This window comes from Pelodiscus sinensis, chromosome 1 (genome assembly GCF_049634645.1).
Source record: "Pelodiscus sinensis isolate JC-2024 chromosome 1, ASM4963464v1, whole genome shotgun sequence".
Taxonomy (NCBI): domain Eukaryota; kingdom Metazoa; phylum Chordata; order Testudines; family Trionychidae; genus Pelodiscus; species Pelodiscus sinensis.
In genome coordinates this window covers 304,565,651-304,593,244 of record NC_134711.1, presented here as the reverse complement: position 1 = coordinate 304,593,244, position 27,594 = coordinate 304,565,651, and the positions used below count along the sequence as shown (strand labels likewise).

The window sequence follows — 27,594 nt, the reverse complement described above, 5'->3', positions numbered from 1 at the left end:
GATAAGGAGGATGAACTAGGAATCTCTGATCAGATTGGCGAGCCTTCCCCACATACATTTTATTATAGAGCCTTCCTGGGTTACACGTACCAAATTTGGTTTCTCGGCTCCCTCTTTAGATAAGTTTCTATGTACAGAGTCTATTCAAAGTCAAAGGCCCTGCCAATTCAAAAAAACAAACCCTATTTCAATAGGGAAGTCACACCATGGTGATGGCGCTCTCATTTTTAGACCACTTTGTAGTGTCCCACTCCCTAGTGTGCACACACACTCAGTGTCTAGACTAGACTCGACAGGTTACAGTCTGGCCCACAAAAGTGGGTCTGGCCCACGAAAGCTCATCACCTAATAAACCATCCTGTTAGTCTTTAAAGTGCTGCATAGTCCTGTCTTTTGTTTCAGCAAGACCAGACTAACATGGCTACATCTCTGGTTTTTACCAGGTTGACTCATAAGTGGGAGCCCAGGGCTCCTTCAGACAGATGGGCTCTGGGGGAATGAATGAGCTACTAGTTCTGTGGGGTGAGGCAGCTCAAAGGAAGGGTCCTACTGCCCAAGAAGGTTTTCAGACCCAGTGTCTGATCTGGGAAGGGGGGCCTGGGTGACCCGAGCTAGGACTGGGCTAGATCGTGGCAAAGGCATTTCCACCCCGGCCAGAACGTGCTACCAGAAAACGAGTAATTTATTTGAAATGTTATCAACCTTTCTGGAGCTAAAAAATAAAAATGTCAATTCAGAATCTGGGGACGACTAGGGATGTTAGCAGCTAGCTAGATAATTGATAAGCTATTGCTTATTGGTTAAGAGTCCCAGTTAACCCCAGCAACCCCACACTCTCCCCCCCCTCCCCTCCCCCCCGCTCTGCATTTAAAACTTGGACACGCAGGCTGGCTCAATCCCAGCCCACCAGTCTGAGTTTTAAATGAAGAGCATGCAGGGGAGCCATCTGGCACCCGGTGCTGTATCAGAGGCAGCAGTACAGGGTGGCAGCAGCCCCTGTCCACAGGGAGCCCGGTCTGTGGGATGCCAGATCAGCCTCTGTCTGGTGAGAGTTCGGGCCCCCCACGGACAGAGGCTGCTCCATGGGATGCCGTCTGCTCCATGCATCCAGACCAGTTTTCCTATGTGGGTGCAGGAAGGGAAGTGCAGGGTTAGGGATGAAGAAGGGTCATGGGATTGGGGACAAAGGAGATACAATGCAAGGCTGGGGCAAAGATGAGGTGAGGAGCCCACAAGATCCAGGGACAAAGAGATGCCATACCCAAGAGGGTCAAAAGTGCCAAATACAAAGGGAATATGAATGGTTGTAGTTCAATTAAACAGCAAACCGGGGTAGCATAACTAAACTCTGTGCTGCCAAAACAAAACAAAACAAAAACAAAAATTCTACTAATTGTAAATAACTGGGACATTCAAGAATTAATGTCTGCCAGAGAGGAAGAGAGCACTTGAGATGTTAATTTTGAAAGAGAAGCGGGTCCACATCATTTGCAAAAAGACGACAAGCAAAGAATAGTAACATTTTACAGATAGCAAAAGACAGACCAAGAGATCTGTGCAGGGTGAGACTTCAAGTCAGTGGCAGAGTCAGAAATGGAATCTAAAGCCTATTCATTCACAGCAGGATGCAAATAACTTCCATTTCCTTTCATTGCAATTACTTGGTTCCTATGCAAGGGGCACATAAGACTCAAAGGCCCAGTTCAAAGCCTACTGGAATCAATTGAAAGACATTGACTTAAAAAAAGACCTTAGAATAGGCTCCAATCCCAGAATGCTCTCTAATATTCTGAAGTAGCCACTCCACTATGACAATATTTAGCAACAAAAATGACAATGTAGAAATGGTTGCTACATGAATCAATACCGTAATAAATTTAAAAATAGCCTGGGTCCAATGAGGTGGCTAAAATGTCAATCTCAATGCCCATGTGAAAGGAAAAAACAAAACAAAACACAACACATGGTAAACGCTCAAAAAATTAATGTTGTATTATATACATGTTGCAAATTAGCAACCTGTCACTCAGCACTATATTAACCATACATCTCTCTCTCTCAATATAGATAAAAAGGTTTTTCCTGAAGGACAACAGAATGACATCATATCACTCTGCATCCTACAGGCTCTGGCCTCCCACACCTCCCTGAACCGGACACTGTTCAGGGATGGCAAAGTCGCCTGGCAGCCTGGCCTGGGAAGATCCTACCTCCCAAAAGGCTGCGGCCAGAGCTGAGCGGGCAGGACCCTTGGGAGATGGAATCTGCCTAGGCCAAGCTGCCAGGTGGCTTTGCCCATCCCCGAACAGTGTCCAGGCAGAGAGCAACTCCATCCAGGGCCTGAGTGCTGTTCTGGATCAGCCTGCTGCAGGGAATGGAGCTGCAGCGGCGCTGCTGCTATTCCTTGGAGCGGAAAGCCCAGATAGCGACTCTGGGATGGCTGGACCTGGGGACATTGGGGGCCTTCCCATTGGCCAGAGGCGCCATGCAAGAGCAGGCCCACAGGGGAAGCAGCACGGGGCCTGGTGGCTGAGGGGAGGCATTGGCTGTGTGCCAGGCTGGCCCTGGCGGCCCCCTGCTTGGGAGAAGCAACCACTGTGCCATGTCCCCTTCTGGCAGCTACCTGTGGTGTGCAAGTGTGTGAGAGGGGTGGGCTGAGCTTTGGCTCGCTGCCCAGGAATGGGGGTCTCAATGCCGTCCTCCTCCCAGGTGGGGGCTCTCAGCCCCCCAGCCCAGGGAGCTGCTTCAGCTTGTGCAAGGCTGGGACGTGGCCCACTTGCACTGGGAATAGAGGCAGCTCCATGCCCCCAGCCACCCGCTGCCCCCAGAGTGGCCACAATGGTGCTGAGCCACCCCAGTGGAAACTATCCAGCAGCGTTTGGAGCAGCTGCCAACATGGCCCAGTGGGGGCGGGCTAGCTGAAGGGGCACCTGCCTCTGCATGATGGCACCTGGAGACCCCCCTCACTGCATAGCCCCCCAGCCCTCTTTCTATTCTCTATGGCTTCAGCCCCTCTGCTCCTATCCCCCCCTTTTCAGCCTGGCATCCCAAAGGAATCTCTGCTCTCTGCCCCTCCCTCCAGCCTCTTCCTCTGCCCAGACACATCTCCCTTTCTCGCTGGAAATGGGCATCAGGGAACGGATCATATTGTTCATTCCCTCTGGGGCACCTGGCATTCCTTATTGTCTGAAGACAAGTTACTGGGCTAAATGGATCTTATGTCTGACCCAGTATTGGCTGTCCTTATTCTTATCTCCCAGACTTAATGGAATACATATTATCCTTAGATACAGTGTATGCAATTATTTCTGCCCCTCAAGTAATACCTTATCTGAGAAATGGTAGTGAGGGTTAGCTACATATTCCAGCCAGATTGGAATTTCCAACTCTTATTCTATGTACAGAATTATAGTTCTGTTTTTGTTTACACTCCTCAAGAAAGGAAGTGCCAGAAAAACCACACTGATGTTTTGGAAAATAGCAAGGCCTTGACCATGACGACAGAACGGAATATTTAAATAACACATTCCATCTTCAAAGGGTTTTATAAACATTAATTAACCCTCACACGTCCTAGGAAGCATGCATCACCATTTAAACAGGAGAAACTGACACCTCACCTAACATTTCTAGCTCTGCAACTGACTTTCTCTGTAGAAGGCTCCCATTCTCAGCCAGTGTTCACTCTACCAACGTGTACCTAACACTCAACTTCCAAATGCAGCTTCTGTACACTGTTGCAGGGGTCTGGCAGATTCATTCCTCTGGTGTGACCACCCGCTAAAAGCTAAAAGGAAGTTAAAATAAAACACAAACAAATGTGAATCCAACACAAATAAAAGGACGACTTTACCATATGTCTTCATTTCAACACCATCAAAACAACTCTGAAAGAGGCTAAGACCATAGTATAGCAATCCAGATTGGCTTCCTTCATATTTTCATGGCCTCGGTCAGCTTTCACCTTTTTAGAGAGGCTGTGAAGCAGAATCCATGTGTCAGAACGTACCACACTTCCCCTGGAAGTAGTTTGCAGTTTACAATAAACCTGGAAACAAATGTCACACATGGAACTTTTCTGTATCAATGGCTTTTGTTTAAAAAAGCATTTATTTTCCAAACCTAGGCCAAGGAGTAGCAATTAGGGGAGATCAACATGCTTTATTTATACATTGCTAATAGCTGACTGCTTGACAGTTTCTTTAGCCCTCATGCCTCTTGCAACTGAGATATTTTCTCTATATCTAGACTCATACTGGTGTCCAACATCATAGTATCTGAGCATGTCTTTATGATTAAATCAGTATCTACAACAAATAAGATCAACCGTCACCTTTCAAATGCCCCAAAGGAGCAAGGTTTTAAACTCTAAAGTTCATAGGGTTAAAAGTTTCTAGGTGAATATTTTTAGTATTTGGATAATTTGTGTGTGTGTTAAATTCTTAAGGGTCTTTTTCCCCCCATGGATATTTAAATTGGTACCTTTTAAGTCAGAAACCAAAATATGAGAGAGCAAAAAAGATAAGTTTAGCAACATTTTGCCGTTGTTCTCTTATTACTACAATGAATTTTGAAGGTGTGATGAAGGAACAATTCCATAGAGGATAAATGTTTCGAATATCTGTGATACTTATTTATTTTAATACATTGCACTTCCTCCATTAGATCCTATCCTTTTGCTAAGGAAAAAAAAACCACACAGTGGGCTGCCTGGATCTCATACTTCAGAAACCTCTAATGAAAAACTCATGTGAGAAATGGAAAGGAAACTGAAGGGTAAAACAGCAGGGTGGAGTAAAGTCTTCTAAAAACATCAGGCTGTTTTGAGATGGAGCACAAAAGAAAAGAGATGGGGGAAAAACAATCAAGGAAGGGATAAACAACTCTGGATACTGAAATTGTAGCTGGAGTATTCATTTTCATAGTATTTCAAAGCAGTTTCAGAAGGAGGAAAAAAGAGCAAACTGCAGATTGTTGCAAATGAAGAGGAGTTTTAATGGGCCTAACCTGATTAAATTACTTCATTCAGTGTTCTTAAGTCTGGAATGAAAAATCACCTTCCTTCATGTGTAAGAGAGAGTTTTACGCTGTGGTAGAGCTAAATAGTTTTGCTTCAGATTTGTTAAATCTCTTCATTTGAAAGTTTATAGTTTCTTCTTGAGGTAATTAAGCTGCAGTAACTACATTAGTGTGTAGAGTCCTTGTGTCTTGCATGTGACAACCAAACCAGAAGCCAGTAAGAACCTGGAACCAAAGTAGCTGAGGAGAAAAAAAAACAAAAAACGTTTTTCCTTTACCAAGGCTCTGGGAGCAAATAGGAATCAATCACCTCACAAGAGATTAAATGTGGTTAATGCCCATCAGCAAGAGAGATCCTGCAACAGCAGCTGAGCAATTTGAATCCCAACCTAACATCTTGATAATTTCCGCTGTAGAAGTGGTAACATTGGAAAAATGCATGACCCCAGAATTATATAACATTGGGACCATTTCTTCCTTTGTGGGCACCCAGCACCCAGCACAATGGGGCCCCAATCCTAACAGGACCTTAGGTTACTACTGCACTCTCCAATTATGATAACTAATGCACAAGTATACATCATTTAAAAGCACACGAGCAGAGGCAAGCAAGGGAAGTTCCAGGTGGGCCAACATCTCTCTTACCCAGAGTTCATTTTGGCACCAACATATGACCGGGGAAATAAGCATATATTGTCCTGCCCTAGGCTGCTCTTAGGGTAGGTCTACACAAGAAAAAAAACACGGCTGGCCTAGGTCAGCAGATTTGGGCTTGCAGGACTCAGGCTGTGGGGCTGAAAAATTAGCGTAGAAACATTCAGGCTTGGGTATAAGCCAAGTTCTGATACCCAGCCCAAGCCTGAGTTAGCTGACCTAGGCCAGACATGGGTCTTTTATACCCTGGTAGATGTATCCTTAGTCACTCAGTTGTATTGTTTAAATCACTTATTAGTCAAATTCAGATGTATCAACATTAGATCATACTCCCTGGTTTTACAGAAAGCTCCAACGCAGCCAGTTAAATATGCCAAAGTCTGGTGAGCTTTGTGACCAATTACACTTAACGTGCAAGAAATCAAAGCTACAATTTACAGGCATTATACAATAATAGCCTTTGCATCCGGCACTTCACCAGCCAGAAAGCTCAATAAACTAACATTTCTGACCTACACAGAAAGTCCGTTTTATAGTGTGGTTAGTGTGGGGCTGGCAGAGGGCTGGTGCATGGGAAGGGCTGCAGGGTGGCACTGGGATAGGTTTAATTTAAAATAGGGATGCTAAATGTGTGTAATTATACACTGTTGCCTCTGTAAAACTTTTAAGCTACCTCTCTGCATGTACTAGCTCCCGCCTGCCACTCCGCACTGATGTAAGAAAGGCAGCAACGCAGGGCGGCAAACAGCTCCCCAAGAGCTGTCTTTTAAGCTGGTTCCCCGCGCGTACCAGGAGCCTGTGTGTAACCATGAGTTAATCAATGAGCCCAGGCGCATCAGTTAACTGTGAACACGGGGTTATACTTTCACATACCTAACAGAGAACACAAAGAAAATCTAACTGATTAGCCAAAAATGCACTAGATATGGTATCAGTCTTGTCGTATTTACTGGTGTCCATAAACTTTGTATTCAGCATGCTTTGTTGACTGGCTTTTCATGTACAATACAAAATACATTTGCTTTTTGGGTTAAAAAGGCACGAAGTACTCCACACTACCCTTCTCACTAATACTTCTAAAACTATCTGGTTCTTCAGATTCTGTTGGCTATGCCATTTTATTCACAACACTGGAAAGTTAATTGCTCTGTGTACAAGAGATATTGCCCTATTTTGATTGTCAGACTTTGGACAAACTGATCTTCAACAATAATAGAAAGTATTGAAATGGGGTGAGACAAACCCTTCACTCATCAAAATAAAGCAAGAATAGAGTAACTGTTTCTCTGCAGCTCACGACTATTTCCACAGATTAGCAGTCAGCAAGCTTTATTCTATCCTCAAAACAAATCCCCAGAAAATTATGGTCCATCATAGCCCAACCCAAACTGAATTTCCTTTCTAAATAATCCCGGATGAAAACCAGCCTGCTGACACTATATCCTGGATATCAGAACAGCGGACTTAAAGCTGCCTTGAAACTTTTATTCCAAGCAGAATAAAACTAGCACTTTTGTTCATAGTAAGGATTGACAATGTTTTTAAAAACATTTTCAAGCCATTTTAGAATGCCAGAGTTCGATCCTGCACTTCTACAACACATTCTATTTAGAGCTGCCTCAGAAGACTACTCAAGTATATGTCATAGTATGTGTCATTTGCTAGTATTTGCATGTATTTCATGACATGATGGGCCGTTAAAACTTATCCATTTAATGTTAAGGACTCTAACTACACACCCATGCTGAACTCTGGACTGCTGAAAGCAAAGGCATAAGGAAAGTGTGTGTGTAAAGAACCACATTACACAGAAGTCATTTAGATCTTTACAAACAACTTTAAATGAAATTAAATGGGAAACACCTCCAAGAAAGTCTGTTATATGTAATATTTCAGAAATCATAGATCAGAACCTGAAATCTGAAATAGCATCTTTACTGGTTATTTGCCATGCAATGCAAGCCTATAGCTGGCTGAAAGGAGGTATTCACACTGGCTGCGTCTAGACTGGCAAGTTTTTCCACAAAAGCAGCTGCTTTTGCGGAAAAACTTGCCAGCTGTCTACACTGGCTGCTTGAATTTCCGCAAGAACACTGACGATCTCATGTAAGATTGTCAGTGTTCTTATGGAAATACTATGCTGCTCCCGTTCGGGCAAAAGCCCTTTTGCGCAAGAGGGCGAGTGTAGACAATGTGGTATTGTTTTGCGCAAAAAAGCCCCGATCGCGAAAATGGCGATCGGGGCTTTCTTGCGCAAAACCACGTCTAGATTGGCACGGACGCTTTTCCGCAAAAAGTGCTTTTGCGGAAAAGTGTCCGTGCCAATCTAGACTCTCTTTTCTGCAAATGCTTTTAATGGAAAAACTTTTCTGTTAAAAGAACATAAGAACATAAAAAGCATTTGCAGAAAATCATGCCAGTCTAGACGTAGCCACTATGCAGGAAAAATTTAGAATATCTAAAATTCAGGGGAAAAATTCCCAGCACACTGGAGGTCAGTATCAAATATAGAAGGCCATTTTCTCTATTAACATATTGTTTGATGCTAGTTTTGAACACCCCTCTTCCTACTCCCCCCCCCCCCCTTTGTACATTTGGGCACATGTTCAATTTTATAGCACTAATAATCTTACTGACTTCAATAGACTATTCACAGGTTAAAATTAAGCTTGTGCATAAGTGTTTGCTGGACTGGAGTCTACAATTACAATACACATTATATGGGGATTAGGAGAACAGACAAAATGGAATGTAAGAAAAAAATTCCAATGTGTTTGCCTGATTTAAGGCAAATAAATACCTTTATCTATGATTAAGTTTAAAAACAACCAAGATGTTATTAAACACAAAGCATATATTTATATCACATAAAACAACTGAAAAAGTAGTACATAAAGAAAAATAATGTAACAGAATTTACTTAGGTACCTAACATACAGGCATGCTCTTACATCTAAAAAGTAACATTGATAACTATATATATATATTTTTGACAAGAGTGAATTCAAGAGTTCTCTAATATAAAACATTTAAAATGTGGAGAATACTTTTTCAAGATACAGAAAAACAAGTAATTATTTAGACAGGCACACTGGCTATTTGTATAAAAACCATGCTTGCAAGTGAAAAGTCACTTTAGTACTAATTCACCAGATGTGCAAAAGCTATGTAAAGTGTTTTTCATATTGAAATTGTCTCTTCTTCTATTGCATTACCTCAGTTTCAACACTGATTGGTACAATTTTTGATCCATGTTGTTTACTGACACTGTAGCCTATTCCAAAGCATTTGTGGGCCAAGGTACTGCTATAGCACAGTAGAGTTAATATGCCTCCTCTGAATTATGAGCACAGTGTACTAAAATCTAGAAGCTAACACATTAGGACAATGATTTTTGCTGTTTAAATATATACATCATCAGTATAAAATACTAGCCAAAAACACACTTGTATTTCAAACAAATTTTAACCACATCTTCACTTCCGCTTTTGCAGAATAAAATCCAAATCAGTTTCAATTGTCAACAGTACAGCATCTTAGGTACATTCCCTAACAAATGGAAGAAAATGAAAACTTCTTAAAGTTGATTAAAGTATCATAGAACAGGGTTACACTCAGAGCAATTCAAGAATTCCCAGTTCGTCAGTACCTACCCCAACAGTGCTACCCAAACAGTATACGCTATTTAGAGTTTTTTTTTACAATGACAAGAAAACATTAAAGCTATGAGAAACACAAAAACAAGGGCAAAAACTGATCCAAAGCTGAATTGCCTTGCTTATGTAGTTTTATGTCAGATCATTCAAACAATGTAGTGTCTTTTGAAATATCTTTATTAACGTGGTGGATGGAAAGAGAACTCTTAACTGGAGTGTGAAATGCTCCTATAATCCTTATGATTGACATAATTTACTGCTTCAAGGGCTTTTGTCATTGAACATGTTAAGTGGCCTACTAATCTGTGGAGCAGAATGTAACTAGTGTAGTAGAATATAATTGCTGTTAAAATTCCTCAGTGGTAATCAGCATTTTTAAAATCATACTCTGAAACAATCCACATATATACTTTTGTAAGTTCAGAGTATTAAAATCCTTATGAGAAACAATAAAGGTGCATAGTTAATAGCAATTTTTTACATATAAATTTCTGTTGCTTTAATTGCAAAGCAAATTTTAAAACTTCAGAACCAAGGAATGCTTCTAGATTAACAGTCTACCTATTATTGTAAAACAGCCACTGAAAGACAACTCAGTCCATTCTTTTATGGGTTTTATAATTTATTCCTATATTTTAAAAAATTACTAAGCCCTTTAAAACAATTTATTTAAAAAAAAATCCTTCCAGGCTGATACTTTTCATACCAAGTTTCAAACATAGTCTTTTCAAGGTCAAGTTATAAGTCCTTTTTTCCCCCAAAGGTTTATGTGAATGCTGACAAACTCTCAAACCCTTAATTACAGAGGTTCTAACTGGTGCACTATTTTTATCAAAAAATTACTTCATAGCTTATACTGAAAGTTTGATTCATGCTCATTTTGTTCATTTAAAAATACTCTTTGGAAACTATCAATTCCTGCAGATGATTTAGTGTTATATCTTTTTCCTGTTAAAATATAAGTAAATCATATTCACCTCTACCCCTGCACTAAACTCTACTTCTAATATACACGTCATTACCTGCTCATGTCTCTATCTAACACATATCTTTACAGTCCTCTACCCATAGTGTCCAGGGCTTATTTTGCACTACACCAAACCAAATACTTATTTTGTTTAGGAAAGTCTAAGAAAGCTTTGAAGTTTTTGTTTTAGCAGTTTCATTACAATAGAAAGTGAGATGACAATTTAGATGATTTTTCCATGCAAATTAATGGAAGATTCTTCATTAAGTTGCCCCCCTGCATAGACTTCAAAATCTAAACTCACTGATTTAATCAAAACTAAAACCTAACTCCAAGAAATTACCTGTAACAGTCAATTAAAACATGTAGTGTATGGTTTCCGCTACTTTTAAAGGCACTATAAAAGCTCAGATATGACACTTCTTTCTCAAGCTCAGCTATGACACTTCATTCTCAGAGTGCTACAACTAGATTGTAGTTCAAATTCTTGCAAGCAGACATGAAAAATAAGCCACTGAACATTTATTGTAATGATTACATTCAAAGCTAGCCTTAAAAATAAAAGTTATGGGAAAAACATAAAACCATATGTACTCACTAGCTATTTAGCTAAAATAGACATTTTTGATATATAAAAAAACAATTGAGACTTAAATAAGACTAGGTGAAATCAGAATATTTAGATTTCACTATTAAAAAAAAACACCTACAATTACTTCCCAACCTACAACTATAATTAAATTCACTAACAAAACAAAAACAAAACAAAACCCCCCTCTAGTTTTTGACTGACAGAAAGTAGCCTAGAGTATGTGGTAAAAAAATCAAAGTTGATATAAGTTTCTATATAAAATGACTCATGATTTACTATACCATAAAATATGAACACACTATTTCCTAACAAAAAGAGTTAAAAACACTTAATGTCAAACAGTCTTCAGTCCTCTTTTGAGCTATATCTGCAAATCAGTATTGACTTCTTTTGACCAGACACATTTATGGGGGAGGGTTTCAAACCAGTATGGTGTGTTTTACCTCTTGCTATAGGTATCAGAGGAAACAACTAGCTGAGCATATTACAAGTGGTGACATACACATGTTAACTCAAATCCGAGTTCTTAGATAAAAAGATATGCAAGCTCATATTAATACAAAAGGAATGGAATTCATCATCCAAACAGGCTCATCATTCGCTCTCTCCCCCAACTGAACAGTAGTTGAAACAGCAATAGAGAAGATCACAAAGATGTCTGGTCTTCAAAGTTAACTGTAAGAGAGGTCAGCAATCTATAACAGCAGCGATGGACAAGGAAGAGCCAAAACGTTGGATGAAAGAATCTTGTTGAATATTTGTTCATTTACTTTTTCAGACCACAAACCAGAAGTATGCCTCATGGGCTTGTTTTGGACTTCAGGCACAGATGTCTTATCTCATTAGATCCTTCACAGATTTACAATGCAGTCTCCCTGAGGCCTCTATAACCAAGTAAGAAAACTCTCTTTATCTAGTTTGGTGGCTGCCAACACAGATTCCATGTCATTAAGGATGTCAGAACTCAAAGCCTCCTGCAGACTTGGCATCAGTTCCTCTCCTTCTATATTCATCCCATCTCCTTCCAGTGTCCCAAGGTCCACATTTGTCCCTGGAATGGCTTCAAGGTAATCTGGGAAACGGTTCTGATGGGAAGGTATGTTACTTTGGCTGATATCACCTGGTTTAACACAAAGCAAACAGATGTTAAACACACTAAAAGTATCAAAACAATAAACCTGATTAAGGTAACAAAGTAAGGACTTAATTCCAGGTTGCTTTACTCATGCAATTGATCCCATTAAGGGCCATCTGATTAATTATATAAATCAAAAGGATTTAACCTTCAATGCACACTGTTTACAGTCCCAGCGCCTGAATGTTATCATGCACGTAGCATTACAGTATTTGCTGTACAGTACAGTATTCTTATACTTCATTCAAGAAAATCGACTGCATCTTGTAATAACTGGAAGGACATTACACAACTGTGCACAGTAATTCTCAAATATGAGTATTTGTCCTTAGCTTAGGACACACAATCGTATTATTCAGAAAGCAAATGCACACTCAGTTCCTACATAATCTCAGGACATTAGTACTATTTAGGAAAAGCCTTTGACTAACTGTTTCAAAATTGTTTGTAAAAAATATTGCACATCTTTTAAATCGTAAGAGACAAGATATGGAAAAAAATGTAATATTTCTGATCCAGAAGATAATGCTGTGAAGAACCTCTCAGCTTTCCTGAACTTCACGTTCTTTCTTGTGTACTAATGATTGAGCAGGCAAGAAAGACAAATATTTTTGGAGGTGTAAGGGGGGAAATTCATTATGGGTGTAAAGAAAAACAAACCTGTATCCATTTCATCAACGCTGTTCAGGAAGTCATCAGGGGTTCTGGGTACACTGTAACTGCTCATGCTGAGGCCGCTGTCTGTGCTCTCATCTCTGGAGTGATATGTCCCACTACAGTAGGAGAAAAATGAAAGCTGAAGATAGAGCATTTAAAAAATACTGTAAAATGTGAACATTTTGGATCAGCTCGATGACTTTGGTGAAACTGTACCATGGTGCCACACTGAAACAGAACTGAAAGCTAACAGCTTGTCTACATGAGACAGCTGCAACAATTTAAGTGCATTACTGTTTAAATCTTTGCAGACAGACATTCCTTTTTCTGCTTAAAAGTGAGTTATTTCAGATTAGCTATAGTTTGTAAGAAATCTATTTAAGCTGCTCTTTACAGACTCTCAGATGGTACTTGAGCACCTTAACCCCTCAGATTTGGGCACCTAAGGTAGTTTTAAGTTCCACTGTGATACACAAAAACTCCCACTTAGCAGCTGCCTAACCACATGGACCCCCTAAGAAAAGTTTTTGCAGTCAAAGCTACATAGGCATCTAACTTTCTGCCTCTGGGCAGTTGCACAGCTGCCTCACACTAGGCATCCAGGTGCCTATCCCCTGACTAAGCCTAGCCCCACAGCAATTTACAACTCATGGGAAGACAGGCATTTATCCTCCTGTCTTTCCTGTAGTGCTTGATTTAGTAGATATGCTCAGAGATTGCCTAATGTACTGGGTTGCACTGGAAGTGGAGAAGAAAGAAGCAATAGTGCTGCCCACTAGGCTTATGGGACAGTCAGGTTCAGCTTCCCCCTCTGCCTGAGGGAGAAAAAGTATTTAAACAGTGGTCTCCCACCTTTCAAGAGAGTGTGCTAATCACTGAGCAATGAGTAATTGTTACATGGGTCTCCCTCAAGCTCTCCTAAGGAAGCTGTTCTATTTTGTTTATCTAAAGTTTAACTGGAGCAGAGAGCCCCCACTTCTTAAGTACCTGCCCAAACCATCAAGATACAGTCATTCTCTCTCTGGCCTAAAATCCAATGGCATGGCTGCACTACAAACTTATGTTGACTTATATTAAGTCAATCTACAGCTACGGCAGTAATTCCCTCTTGCTGAGATGGAGCTATGTTAGTGTAGTAGGGCACTTACATTGGCAGGAGCAAGGCTGTAGTATAGACACAGATCTAATTAGGCCAATGTCAGCTGTCTCACATTGACCTAACTGGCTAACTCTGTAGTGTTGTAAGCCTTACAGTTTTATAGACTTTGTTTTATAACCTTGTTTCATGTAGTTATATAGATTTTGTTTCTTACGCTTTGTTCTACAGCAGCTGCTAGGTATTAAAATGTATTTTGAATTAGGTACTATAAATTAGTAAAAAACTGATATATAGAATAAATTGTATTTCAACTTTGTAAGTCTGTAAGAAATCTTGCCTGTTCCTTTGTAAGAGAGATCTTTTGTGCAAGTGAGGAATGTTTGAAGATAAGAGACAGAAGTCACAGCACCAGATGGTCAGAATGGCTAACAAGGAGATGTGAACTCAGGCATCAGTCAAAATCAGGATGGCCGAAGAGGGGCAGAATTGACTACCCTAAAGCAAAGGCATACACTTTAGAACGAGATCTGTGAACGAGATAAACCAGTTGCAGTCACTCCCAGGATATTCATCAAAACACTGATGGAGCATGACAATGGAAGCAACCTTCAGGTAAACATCAATTAACAATTAGATGACTCCAGCATGACACTGCAAAATCCATAGATTAAAGTTACCGACTTACTACTATAAAATTGGGGCATGTAGCCATTAAGCTTTGTGTTTGTCCTGTGAAGACAATTTCAGAGTATTAAATTACAACAGACAGAATTCTGGCTCCTTCCTTTTGTTCAGCGTAACTGGCCATGAGCACACACACATGAGAGAGGCCGTAAATATAAGGGGGCGGGGTTGTTCATGACACGAGTTTTACTGCCTCATCCTCATCATCATCATCAACCATGGGCTCAATGCTCATCAGTGTCCAATGCCTCCCTCGCTATTTCCTTCCATCTTTCCTGTTCAGTAAGGAGTGGCTTAGTTTCTGTAGACTAGCTTTGCACCAATCTCCCCATTCTCTATGGGGTCTGCCTCTCCTAGTTGGACCATCCATTATGCCGAATACCAAGGTCTTAACTTTTTGCTCATCATTAATTCTGCAGATATGCCTGAATAGCTGTAACTTCCGTTGTATAACCTTCTGCAGTAGGTTCTCTTTCAGCTGAATCTTCCTATATAATTCCTTGTTGGTGACCTTCTACATCCATCCTATTCTCAGAATCTTTCTATAACAACTCCTCTCGAATTGCCTGCTCTTTCACAAATAACTTTAATTTCAAAGCAACCAAACTCAAACACAAAGATAATACTGTATAGTCAACAACTTCACCCAAAACAGTTCTTTGCACTTGCTACCTGCAAATGTTACTGTTCCTCTGGGATGGGGGGGGGGGGGGGGATTACTAGAGATGGGTTCCCCAAGGAAGATTGTGATGAGAAGCTGAGAGGGATAATCAATCCTGTGCTGCTTTATGGTCTGCTGATGCTGACTTCCCCATTAACTTCACATTATGGAAACTGTGCCTTTTTAACAATTTGTGAAACCACTCCATGCGTGCGGTGAATGACACTGCACTGTCATGACTTGCCTCCTCACCACCTGATGCTTGTGCAAAATGCTTCCACAAGCTCAAAGCCTTTTTTCAAATTACAGCACCATTCACAGGTGCTCATTTCTGTGCCATGACTTCAATCTAAATGCTTAATTTCTTCCACTTTTTCCAATTACAGGATCACAACTCTCACATGATACTTTTGCACAAGCTGGCATATTTGCAGCAACACTATTCCTTATATTAGGCAGAAAAATGTAATGCACAGTAGACTCATTAATGCCGTACATTTTAGCTGAGGCCGCACTACGACTACTTGCAAGCTTATCCAATAATTCAACTTTCTGTCTTAAAGTCATCACCTGTTTTCTTTTCCGTTTGCCTCTTGACCACTGTCTGCATCGCTTTTCTTTTTGGTGCCATAATTAAGGTTTGGTGTTACTTCAGCAATCTTTTTTTTTTTAAACTGGAAGACACCAAGAAAGTGTCAGCACATTGCATCATGTGCTTGTGCCAGTGTGGTGTGGCGTACTGCGAATAGGTGAAACTGCAAACAGCGAAACTGTGGATGGCAAGTTCTTGCTGTATTGCCTTTTCCTGCTGAAAAAGATCCCGGGTGCTTCTTATAAGCATAATTGGACCAAACACTCATCCATAGTGAAACAGCTCCAACAGGGCCCCACATCAGGCTATCCCATAACTCAGTGGTTAAAGCCCTTTTCTGAGAGGGTAGGGCAGGCGGAACATCTGAACCCAGGTTTCCCACATACTAACTGAATGCTGTAAATGACTGGGCTGAAAGTTATGAAGCTGGCACCATATCTTCCCTCCAGCTATTTTATGTGGCACGAGGCAGGCATTTAATTCCTTCTCATAAGAAATAACAAAGGCACCTAAGCCACCTGATTTCAGGTGCCCCCTGCAACAGCCCACACTTTTATGAGTGCGGCAGAGGACGAGTCTCTTTCAGATTGCACACTGGCTAGCGCAGGTGCCTCCCCACCAAGTACACTGGCTCTTGCAGATTGTATTCTTAGAGACACCCATCCTTCTCACGCACTGTATCAGGAGCTCAGGTGCTCAAATTAAGTAACACATGTTGCAGTGCTGTTCTTGTGATTTTCTGGGTGTCTCAAAGTTAAGTGCTGTGACTCTCTCCATCACACCACCACCTAAGTTTCTTTGTGGATCCCAGCCTATGTGTCTACACTTGAGATGTAATAGTATAGCCGATTAGCCAATTAGCAAAAGCTTATAGATTAATGCTATAGACTACATATATTCCCCCCACACTTGCTAGTAATATTTTTTTTTAGCAGGCTGGCTCGCAGCCTGGCTCAGACCTGGCTCACCCCAGGTCTGGGACCTACACCTGCTGCAGCTCTCCATTTTAATTGTGTTAGGGACCAGGTGGGCATGCAGCCAGATTCAGTTCTCCTGCCTAGACAATCACTTCCCATTCTGTATGTGTTAACCTGATTGTTCCTTCCTAAGTGAAATACTTTGCATTTGTCCTTATTAAACTTCATCCTATTTACCTCAGATAGTGGTAAATTAAAATTAAATTAAACACTATTCAACATCACTAAATAAAAGGACACTGACAATTCTCTACCCGTTTTTCCAGAGCCAGGGATAAGTGTTCACATTTCAATCACTGTCAGTACTTAGTGCGTGCAAGCTAATGATCCAACCAGTGGATCAAACTCAGTAATGAAACCTGGTCACGTGCCACCTGAGGCAAGTTGCACATACAGTAAGATGACAACTATACTACCACCCATTCAGCTCCACTTCTCATAGCCACATTGGTGCACCAGTGTAGATTAGACACTGGCATTTCAACCACTCTAATCTGTTGAGAACAGATCTTGGCATGGAGATTAACACATCAGGTGTTACTAGGGGCCTATTGATACTAGGTCTCCTATTGTTGCTTCTATGAGGGAGCACCAGGGGGAGTGGTATGGTGGGAAGTTTTTAGAAAAATACTACAGTAGATGAATACTACAGTTACTATAACTGCAAATGAGAGAAACAATCTAAGTGTTCAATTTGTTTACTCTGTGCCTCTGATTAAATATTACTCTGTATATAGTGAGATTTCCTGTTTCCAGTGATTTTCCAGGCTCTATACGACCATAAAAATCCATAAAGCTATAGTCTTACTCTGATCCTGCACACAACAGCTAAACCTAACTATACATTTTCCAAACCCGTATTTCTACAGACTGCGGAAGCATAAAAACCAGAAATAATATTTATCATAATGCCTTAATACTGACTTTTCCACTTTAAGTAAATATAGGTTGTACCTCCCTAAACTGGACTCTGTGATGCAGCAGGATGACGGATGTTGCCAGACCAGAGAGACCCAGGGCCAGGAGCCCAGTTGCAGGGTGTGGGAGGAGTGGGAAGGGGGCTGGCCAGGAGTACTCCCTTGGTTTGGGAAATTCCCTTGTTCGGAACCAGTCAGGTCCCAAGGATGCCAGACCCAGGGAGGTCCAGCTTATATTTGAACACTAATGTAGCTTTTGGGCATGACTTGAACTAACATTCAGATACACACCAACCCTTCTATGATACATGTGTGGCAGTAGTTTCTGGCTCCTATAGACAAGTAGACATTGGAAAACTGACAAGTTCAACATATGATGTAAGTAAAATACAGTCAACAAGAAATACCAAATAGATGTATTGAAGATATTTTCACCATACTATAAAGACTACTGCTTAACAAAAAGCTTTTCGTCTTTATTTTAAAACAGCATTATTTGATTAACCATGCAGTATATTAAGTATTTTCCCCTTAAGCAGCAGAAGTCAACTGTGCAGTTCTAAGTAATAAATAAGCTGTTTAAAAACTCTAAGAAAAAATGCTATTTCAATTTGTGGATTGAAGTGATAGAACCAGAACTGAACCTAAAATGAACAAAATCATTCTAGCCATGAAGTTTTCTTGGCTGCTACACTCATGCTTTGAACTGCCACCCTCTCTTCTTCCTTCAAACCACTCATAGAAGATGTGGTTTGAAGAGAGCTCAGGTGGTCATGTAGTTCAACCCCCTACCCAAAAGCAGGACCAACCCCAACTAAATCATCCCAGCAAGGACTTTGTCAGGCCTAGCCTTAAAAACCTCCAAAGATGGAGATTCCCCCATTTCTCTAGGTAACCCATTCCAGTGCTTCACCACCCTCCTACTGAAACAGCTTTTCCTAATATCCAACCTAGACCTCCTCCATCGTAACTTGAGACCATTGCTCCTCATTCTCTCACCTGCCACCACCAAGAACAGCCTAGCTACATCCTCTCTGGAACCTCCCTTCAGGTAGTTGAAATCTGCTATCAAATCCCCACTCATGTTTTTCTTCTGATGACCAGTTCCTTCAGTCTCTCCTCTGCTGCCCTCCACTGGACTCTCCCAAATACGTTCACACCCTTTTTGAGGTGAGGCACCCAAAACTGGATGCAATACTTGAGATGTGGCCTCACCAGTGCCAAATAGAGGGGAATAATCACTCCTGAAAGCATGCTTCCTCTGGTTTTTTAAAAACAAAAATCACTTGAGATATTCACCATTTTAGATGGTCATATCACCCAATGTTACTACAGTAAAACTCCAGTGGTCCGGCATCCAATGGTCCGTCCGGCACCATCTGGAACCCGGAAGTGCTCTGGGCAGCCGGACAATTGGAGCTGCTCTGCCCCCGGCTTCTCTGATGCAGCCGCTGCTGAAACTAACCAGTATTCTACTAGACAGTCCGTTTTTTGGGCACTCTGTCCGGTATTTCCTGGATTTCTGTCTGGACACTGGACAGAAGCCTGGTGGGAGCTGGGGGAGTGGCTGGGAGGCAGGGCGCAATTGGCGCTGGGAGCCCTGGCTGCGTCTGACGCCTTGGAGAGGAGGAGAAGCCCTGTTCCTGCTCCTGAGTGTGTGGTGGAGCTGCAGCCGGACTCACTCGCGCTTCTCTGGACCGTGTGCGGGACTGACAGTGCCCCGGGATCTGCATGTGCCCGGGTCAGTCCCCTTCGGCCAACTGCACTGCCCGCATCTCCTCCGGCCAGCCCTCCCCCCGCAAGTGTGTCCGGTATTTTTTCTAAACCTACCTGGTAACCCTATGTGTCAGAGGCAGCAGCATAGGATGCCAGGCGGGAGCTGGTCTGCGAGGGGAGCCAGTTTAAAAATCAGCTCCCCTTGCAAACCGGCTGCCTATCATCCCGTGCTGTTGCCTCTGATAGAGGGGCAGCAGCGTGGAGTGGCAGCAGCCCCAGTCTGGGGAAGAGGAGTGTGAGCTCCTGGACCTGGTGCAGGCCAGAATTGAGCCTGCCTGCTTGGCTCCTAATACATTTTAAATGCAAAGTTGCATTGGGGGTAGGTCCCAGACCTGGTGCAAACCAAGAGTGAGCCAGGCTGCAGGACAGCCTGCTAAAAAATTTACTGGTAGTGGTGGTGGTGGGAACATGTATAGTCTGTAGCATTAACCTATAAGCTTCTGCTTATCAGTTAATCAACTACACTATTACATTCCCTAACACAGACTGCAAACTCTTTGGGACAGGTTTTCTGTCTTAAACTGAGAACCACTGTCTGAAAGCCTAAGTGTAAACAAAGTCCCTCTCCCTTGACAACATGCTAGTAGAACACTGGCTTATGTTTTTACTGAAAACAATTTTGAGTGTAAAATGCTCAATTCAGAACAGGAATCAGATTTTAGAAATTAAAAATTTCTTAAATCAGGTATTCCAAGTCAAGTATCCATTTACTATTCTCTACATATGAAAACAACTTATAAAAAAAGAATAGTCAGACCACAAATACACTGAAGATCTACAACAGTTACAGACTTCTTTTCCCCACCATTTCCTTGCCAAAAACAAAAACAAAACAAAACAAAAATGGTCAACAGCTTAATGGACCTTTGATAAAATCGACTGTTGGGAGTGGGCCCTGCACGGCTATGGTTCTTTACAGCACACAAAACTTACTAGCTATTTTTTCTTATGATGGAAGTGTGAATTAAGATCAACTTAAAACGTTGACTTTCCTAGCGCATAGCCATTTCAAATAGAATCCATCAATTTCATCATTTCTTACTTTAACATATATGCATCAATGTTTACTTTACTACATTTATAAACCCACAAACTGAATTACCATTTTCAAAAGGCAGCAAAGTTGCCAAGGGATTTCATGTATAAATGTATAACAAGCACTTGAAACCAAGATCCATTTCTCTAATGCAAATAACCACCTTCTCATACCAGGGGAGGAAGCCATGACCTACTTAGCAGCTACAGCCAGTGCAGAAAGACTTCTTAACGCATGGAAAACAGTTGAGGGGCCACCATAGGGAGAGATCCCAGGCCCAAGAGGTGGGAGAGGAAATAGGTAAGGGAACGATGTGGTCTTTCTAGTGGAGGAGGAAGGGCTTTAAAAGAAAGCTGGGGTGTAAGGAGGACTGCATATGTGGAAGACAAAAGATTTGGTTGAAAGAATGTGCCCCACCTAAAATTACCTTGCAAAAAGTAAGCAGCCCTTAATGCTCAACTCTTTGCATACTATCTTTGCCCTCTGAAAACAGATTCTGTGCCCTGATGTCTGAAGTGCATTATTTATATAGGTGTTTAGGAGGTCACTGCTGCTGGAAATTCACTGCAACATCCCTCTACCACCACATTCTTTATGGCCAAGATAGGAAGAAACGTTGGGGAAGAAGCCTACACTAGACTAGGAGCAGGCAACTGTAGCTGCCATGAAGAAAAGCTCCCATGAGAAAAGAGGAAGATTTGCTGGATTGATGAATTGTATTTGATGGGCTCCAGTATGCATCAACAGCTTCCTCTGCTACTCACATTTGGTAACACCATCTCATAGATTTACCAAACTCTCTTTCATTAACTACTTTGTTATCTCATAGCCTCCCTATAGCAGTATACCTCACATACAGTAGCCTCTACATGTTAAAAAGTTATTATTACAAATTGCTTAATGATGGATATGAATATTCATTTCTGAATAATAAACAACCAATCACACTGATCAGGCTCTGTCCTCTTCTGGTATTTTATTCCATAATAAGGGAGATTTCCTGGAGTTAACTGATTAAAATGGAATAAAATTAGTCCCTTTTTTGGGGCATTTATAAATGGCTGGCAGAAATGGTCTCTTATAGCTTGTCTGATAATTTTAAAGACCAGACTGACGCATCTGTGATCACACATTCACACTGACAACCCACGCCAAAGCCAGCTATCAATGTAGGCTCTATCCAATGTGGTTTGGCGGGACATCTTGTTTCCGAAAGTATGAAAAATACTACCTTGCAGAACACTGGGCCTACTGACAGACCAGACCAGATCCACTGAGCAATGGGCTCCCACAGGGATCGGTCTTGGCACCTCTGCATTTAGGTATTTATATCAGCATTATGCCATCAAGCCAGTCACAGAAATTTGGACATGCAGATGATTCCACTTTTGCTACCCAAATTGAATGCATCCTCACAGAAGATCTGAAAAAACTGATGGTGTGCTATTGGTTATGACGACTCCAACCACACCTTCAAAAATGCTGGTTATAACCACATGAATAACCAACACACAAAGCAGCACCAGAATGTCACCTTCTGCAACTACTCTGTCATGAGTATTTCCCAGAATATTTTGAAATGGTTCTGGATTGCACTGCCAATATCTGTCAAAGTCAGCTGCAATATAAAAACTACAGTATAATACACAAACTAGCTGGGGCCAGATGGGTAGCAAGATGCTCTGACCCTGCAGACAGACAGCTTGGTCCTTATCTTCTCAGCAGCTGCATATACTGCATTTCAGTATGGGTACATAGTACAAGTAAAAAACCTGTCAACATGCAATTGGATGTTGCTCTGAGAATTGTCACAGGACTGCTGGAGTCAAAATTGGCAGTCCGGCTTCCCAACCTTGCACATAGCTTATCACCATCTCTTTGAAGCAGCCAAGTTCCCAAAACTAAAATACCCTCACCTATATAGTGGGGATCAAGAATTAAGACCTGCTTATAGATCATCTGGCTTCATCAGGTCATGTAAGATACTGATCACACCAAATGGCATCAGAACCTCACATGGGCTTTGGAATTACTTACTGTAAAAATAAAAAATGAAGGATAGACTGATATGTGCATGTGGAGAGGACACCAATCTAAAGAACATCTAATGAAGTGCTGCCCTCTGAGAGCCTTCTCTAGAAGGACAGCTTCTGTTTGTTCCATGTCACCAGAAAACAAGAGTGGGTGACAAACTTGGAAGTTGATTTGTAAGTAGCTATACGAAAGGAAGAAAATAATATTTAGATGTGAATGGTTCTTTCCAGACAAAGTCAGAGGCCCTACCTGCTTACATTCTAAACAGATTATAGCATGATCTTTTACTGGTACATTTATTGTCACTTATGCAGCTCAATATATATATAGATCAGTGGTCTCCAAACTTTTTATACCCAAGATCACTTTTTAAATGACAGACCAATCCAAGATCTACTGCCCCGCCCCTTTCTATTCTCCTCTCCATCACTTGCTAGCCCCAATCCTTATACTGCTGCTTCTCCCCCCCCCCCCCCCCGCCCCGCCCCAATTCTTCTGTAGGAAGAAGTTTTTCCAACATTTGGCCTGTCTAGACTGGACCAAATGTCAGAAAACCCCCTTCTTTTGGAAGCCCCCTTATTCCTTGTGGAAAGAGGAATATAGGGGTGACCAAAAGAGCATGTTTGCTCGTCCACTAAAAAAAGTGGAAGAACAAACGCAACCCTGGATGCAGAAGAGTTTTTCTGGAATATCTCCAGAATCCTGAAAAACTCCTGCAGTCTAGCTGTACCCTCACTGGATTGAGACAGGATGTGTAGGCTCTGGAGTGGGAATGAGGGATTTGGGTGTGGGAAGGGGTGAGAGGTGGCAAGCTCTGGGAGGAAATCTGGATGCAGGAGGAGGTGGAGAAGGGGACACTGGCTCGGGGAGGGGGTACTAAGCTCGGGCAGTGTTGGGGTACTAAGCAAGCCACAGGCTTGTGGATATGAGAGTGCAGGAATTTGGGCTGGGGTATGTGAGGGGCTCAGGGCAGGGGGTTCCAGTGTAAGATAAGCTCAGATCTAGGATCTGGGGGAAGGGGGAGTGCAGGAGCGGCTGTGACCAGATGGGGGCTTGGCCCCAACTGGGGGTTTGTTGGCCAGGCTTCATTTTTAAATAAAATACTATGACAAATGCAAAAAGTTTCTGCATTGTCTTTACTTATGAGCAGGGCAGGGGACCTGCCTTGAGTCAGGGGTCACTGACCCACAGAAAAGTCAGTTGGGAGAGTGGGACATGGTCCTGGGGAAGGGTGCTAGTGGGTGCTGGGGCAGGGAACAGGGTGCCAGTGGGGGCAGGGTTCTGTGGCTAGGGGCAGGGACTAGGGGACAGGGTGCCAGGAGGGCAGGGGACAGGTTTCTGCAGCAGACGAGAGGGTGCCAATGAGGACAGAGTTCTGTGGCTAAGGGCAAGGGAGAGGAAACATGGTGCCAAGAGGACAGGTTTCTGCAGCAGGGAGCAGGGGAACAGCGGGGGGCAGGGTTCTGCAGCGGGGTGGGGGCAGATTTCTGCAGCGGGGGTAGGGGGCCGGGGCGACAGGTTTCTGCAGTGGGGGGCAGGGTGCCAGGGGGCAGGTTTCTGCAGCAGTGGGGTGGGGGGGCAATTTTGTGGCTGGGGGCAGGGGAGAGGGAACGGGGGGGGCAGGAGGGTGGGGGCAAGATTCTGCAGCAGGGGGCAGGAACAGGGTTTGGGGGCGGGGTGCCAGTGGGGTCAGGGAGTCCCCATCACCAGCCTCAGAGAGAAGCCTCCGTTGCACGCTGCCTCCGGGCCCGAACCCCTCCGCCACCGCGGAGGTAGGAAGGCCCATTGCGCACCTCCGCCAAGCCTGACTCCCCCTCCCACGGTGCAGGGAAGCCAGCGCACGTGACCCCTCAGGGCCGACCCCTTCCCCCGGCGGAGCAGGGAAGCTAGCGCACACAACCTCTCGGGGCCAACCCCCGTGGAGCAGGGAAGCCTGCACGTGCAACCCCTCAGGGTCAACTCCCGCCCCCCCCCCCCCCCCCCCCCCCGGAGCAGGGAAGCCTGCACACGTGCTCTCCTTCTGGGCCCGACTCCCCCGTCCTGCAGAGAAGGGAAAGCCTCTGGGGATTTACCTGGTAAGTTCCCGGAATGCCAGGGAGCTGGGGCAAGGAAACAGCTAGTGCATTTCCGGAACCCCAGGAAGTGATGTGCAGCAGTAGGACTTCCGTCCACTCCGCGGGAAGCTGCCACTACCTCCATTGTTGCTCAAGGTAGGTAGTGGAGCTTCTTGGGGGTGGGTGGAAATGGGGCACCCAGAATGCCTCGCGATTGACTGGTCGAGGCCTTGGGATCGACCAGTTGATCCCGATCGACTGGTTGGTGACCATGGATATAGGTAAAAGCGTGAGAACTTTGGTGAAACCGGCTTTTATATAGAGGGTCAGCACAAGACCTATACATCACTTACTGTTCTCAAAATACAAATGCTAGCAATATGAAGAAGGCACACAGCTCTACTTATTTTTTAGAGAATATAGTTAAAACACTTTTGGGTCAGGGCTGCTGACACACAGAAAAATCAGTCGCAGAGTCACACAAGTGAGAAGCAAAAACAACCAACAAAATCCAAACCCGTCACTGACATGGCTCCCAACTGAGAAGGAGAAAGGCACTCGCCACATTCCTCTTCCACACCAGAGCCTAGGGAGGCCCAATGTAGTACATTTCGTGTGCTCCAGCCTCATGGTGGCAGCCCTGGGCCTCGGGGACCGGACTCAGGTACATTGGGAGCCACATCCGGCCCCCAGGGCCTTAGGTTTCCCAACCCTGGGCTAGGGCTTAAATACAGTCTGTTATGGATTAAGAATGCTTGGCTGAAGTGTGAATCAGAGCAAGATATATATTATGTTAGGGAGAGGAGGAAAACACTTTGAAGAGTCTGCAGCCACAGTGTAGTCTATCTTGGCTGATGGTACATATACCCCATATTTGGTCAATTCAGTATAATTTAAAAGTTCTCCTGGATTCTTCACGGATGCTAATGTCTCTCAGAGTAGTCTGGAGTACTGTGGCGCCTTAAAGCCTAACAGATTTATTTGGGCATACACTTTCATGGGCAAACACCCACTTTGTCAGATGCATCTGGATTTTTGTCCACAAAAGCTTGCGCCCAAATAAATCTGTTAGCCTTTAAGTCACGACTGGTATGCCATTGTCAGGTGTACTTTCAAAAGGTCTGCCTGATGTTTCTGGGGATCTAAGAGAGCTCTACTGAGAGGCGGAGGCAAAAGGTAGGAACAGACAACATTTATAGCCCTTTCTCTTTCTTTTCTAGGGCTCCTGCCTGAGGGGTCTCTGGAAATGTGGGCGGCTGCTGGGGCCTAAAATGTTTCCTGGAGGCTGAGGGCCAGTAAAAACCCCTGGAGTGCAGGGTTAGCCTTGAATCTTAGAGGCCGTGATGCTCGGAATCTATCTGTTCAGAGACCATGGAGATAACTTTGAAGGGCAGGACCTGGAATTACTACTGCCTCTTGTGAAAGAGGCCTGAAGACTAGAGCCATGAATAGTGCCCTATGGTGACTGTTAAAGTTATCATCCTGGCTGCTAAGTTGGCCAAATCCAAAGCGGTCTAGAGGGAGGCTTTGGCCATGACTTCCCTTGCACCAGGATGGTCATGGATTCCTGGCTTGACTCCTTTGACAGGGAGTCCTTAAACTTGGCCATCGAGTTCCACAGGTTAAACTCTTACATCCCCAGCAGAGACTGATGGTTATAGGTATGTAGCTGAAGTCATAAACCTTGTGTCCAAACAAGTCCAGTTTCTGAGCCTCTTTATTTGTGTGGTAGCACTGGACTGCCTTTGTATGTCCCCCTCCGTTGTGACTGACACCATGGCAGATCCAGGGAGAAGGAGATGGGAGTACAGGTACTCAAACCACTGGTCGGTACAAAGTACTACTACTTCACCCTTTTTGAGGTAGGGGGCAGAGACAAAGGGATCTGCGATAGCACCCTGATAGGTCCCTACCACTGTCTTATTAACTAGCAAGGTCACCCTTGACGGAGCCACTGCAGCCAGAATATCGACTAAGCTGTATGCAGACTCCCTCAGCTTCTCAGCTTCCAGCCCCCATTTGTGGCGACATGCTTCACAAACTTTTCATGGGCCCTGAAGTCATCCAGAATGAACAAGTTACTGTGACCGCTTCTGCTGGGGATGCTGAGAAAGAGGCTTGCACTGGAGGAGGGGCTGCTGCTTCCTGTACTAGCTGGCACTGGGCCCACTTCTGAGACCTTGGTACTGGGGCTGGAATACCAATCTGTGTCTGGGATTGTATAAGACGAAACAGTGGCTCACCTCTCAGATACCACTGAGTATAAAAGGTGGAAAGAGGGCCCCAGCACTGGGGGGATCCCACACAGGTTCCAAGACTGCCATTGCATTTACCAGTGAGCTGGTGGCCAACCATCAGTTGGGGACCCAGTACATAGACTGGGTACTGTTACTACTTCAGTGGGGTGAAGGATTCCCCTTTGGACAATGGAGGCACCATATCCACTTCTGCTTCTAAACAATGCCAGGGAGCCAGTAACCAGCTGGAGACCGTTACTACAGGACCATAGAGGATTCTCCTTGGGCAGTGCCATGATGATCAGCGCCATGATGGAGTTCACTTCCTCCTTTTTGTCCCCAGCAGCTTTGGCTGGCAGGGTCCCAGAGGGGTTAGGCAGGATGGGGAGACACATCAGAACCATTGCCACATGAAATGCCTCAAGAGTCAAAGGGGCCTGCAGCTGTAAGGCTCCGAAACTGGACCTGTTTGCAGACATGGTTTATTTGACAGGCACCCTCCGGCTACATGGCAATAGGGATGTAAAATTTTGATTCACTGGCTAATCGAATAGTTGATGCAATTTGCATCAACTAGTCAATTAGTCGATAAGGGCGCTTCTGCCTTTAAACTGTAGCAACAGCCCCAGGACTGTTGCTACACTTCAAAGGCAAAAGTGCTGTGGGGAACACGGGGCCAGCGGGGGACTCAAGCAGTCCCCTGCTGGCCCTGCGCCGTTTCAAAGCAGCAGTGCCTCATGAAGCCCAGGATCAGCCAGGGATTCTGAGTCCCCAGCTGACCCCAGTCTTTATGTGGCACTTCCGCTTTGAAATGCTGTGGGCAGCATGGCGTCCGGTTCCATGTAGG

At 43.5% G+C, this 27,594-nt stretch overlaps 1 protein-coding gene across 8 annotated transcripts in view; it reads right to left on the bottom strand.

Moving 5' to 3' along the window:
• Positions 1–8,507: 8,507 nt before the first annotated feature.
• Positions 8,508–27,594, bottom strand: part of YAP1 (Yes1 associated transcriptional regulator) — a 142,836-nt gene continuing 123,749 nt past the window's right edge. For all 8 annotated transcript variants that reach the window (XM_006110819.4, XM_006110820.4, XM_006110821.4 and 5 more), the window contains 2 exons: positions 12,684–12,796; positions 8,508–12,008 (listed from right to left, as the gene is read on the bottom strand). In XM_006110819.4, coding sequence (XP_006110881.2) covers positions 11,773–12,008; positions 12,684–12,796 — 349 coding nt within the window. In that variant the 3' untranslated portion in view covers positions 8,508–11,772. The remainder of the gene's footprint in view (positions 12,009–12,683; positions 12,797–27,594) is intronic.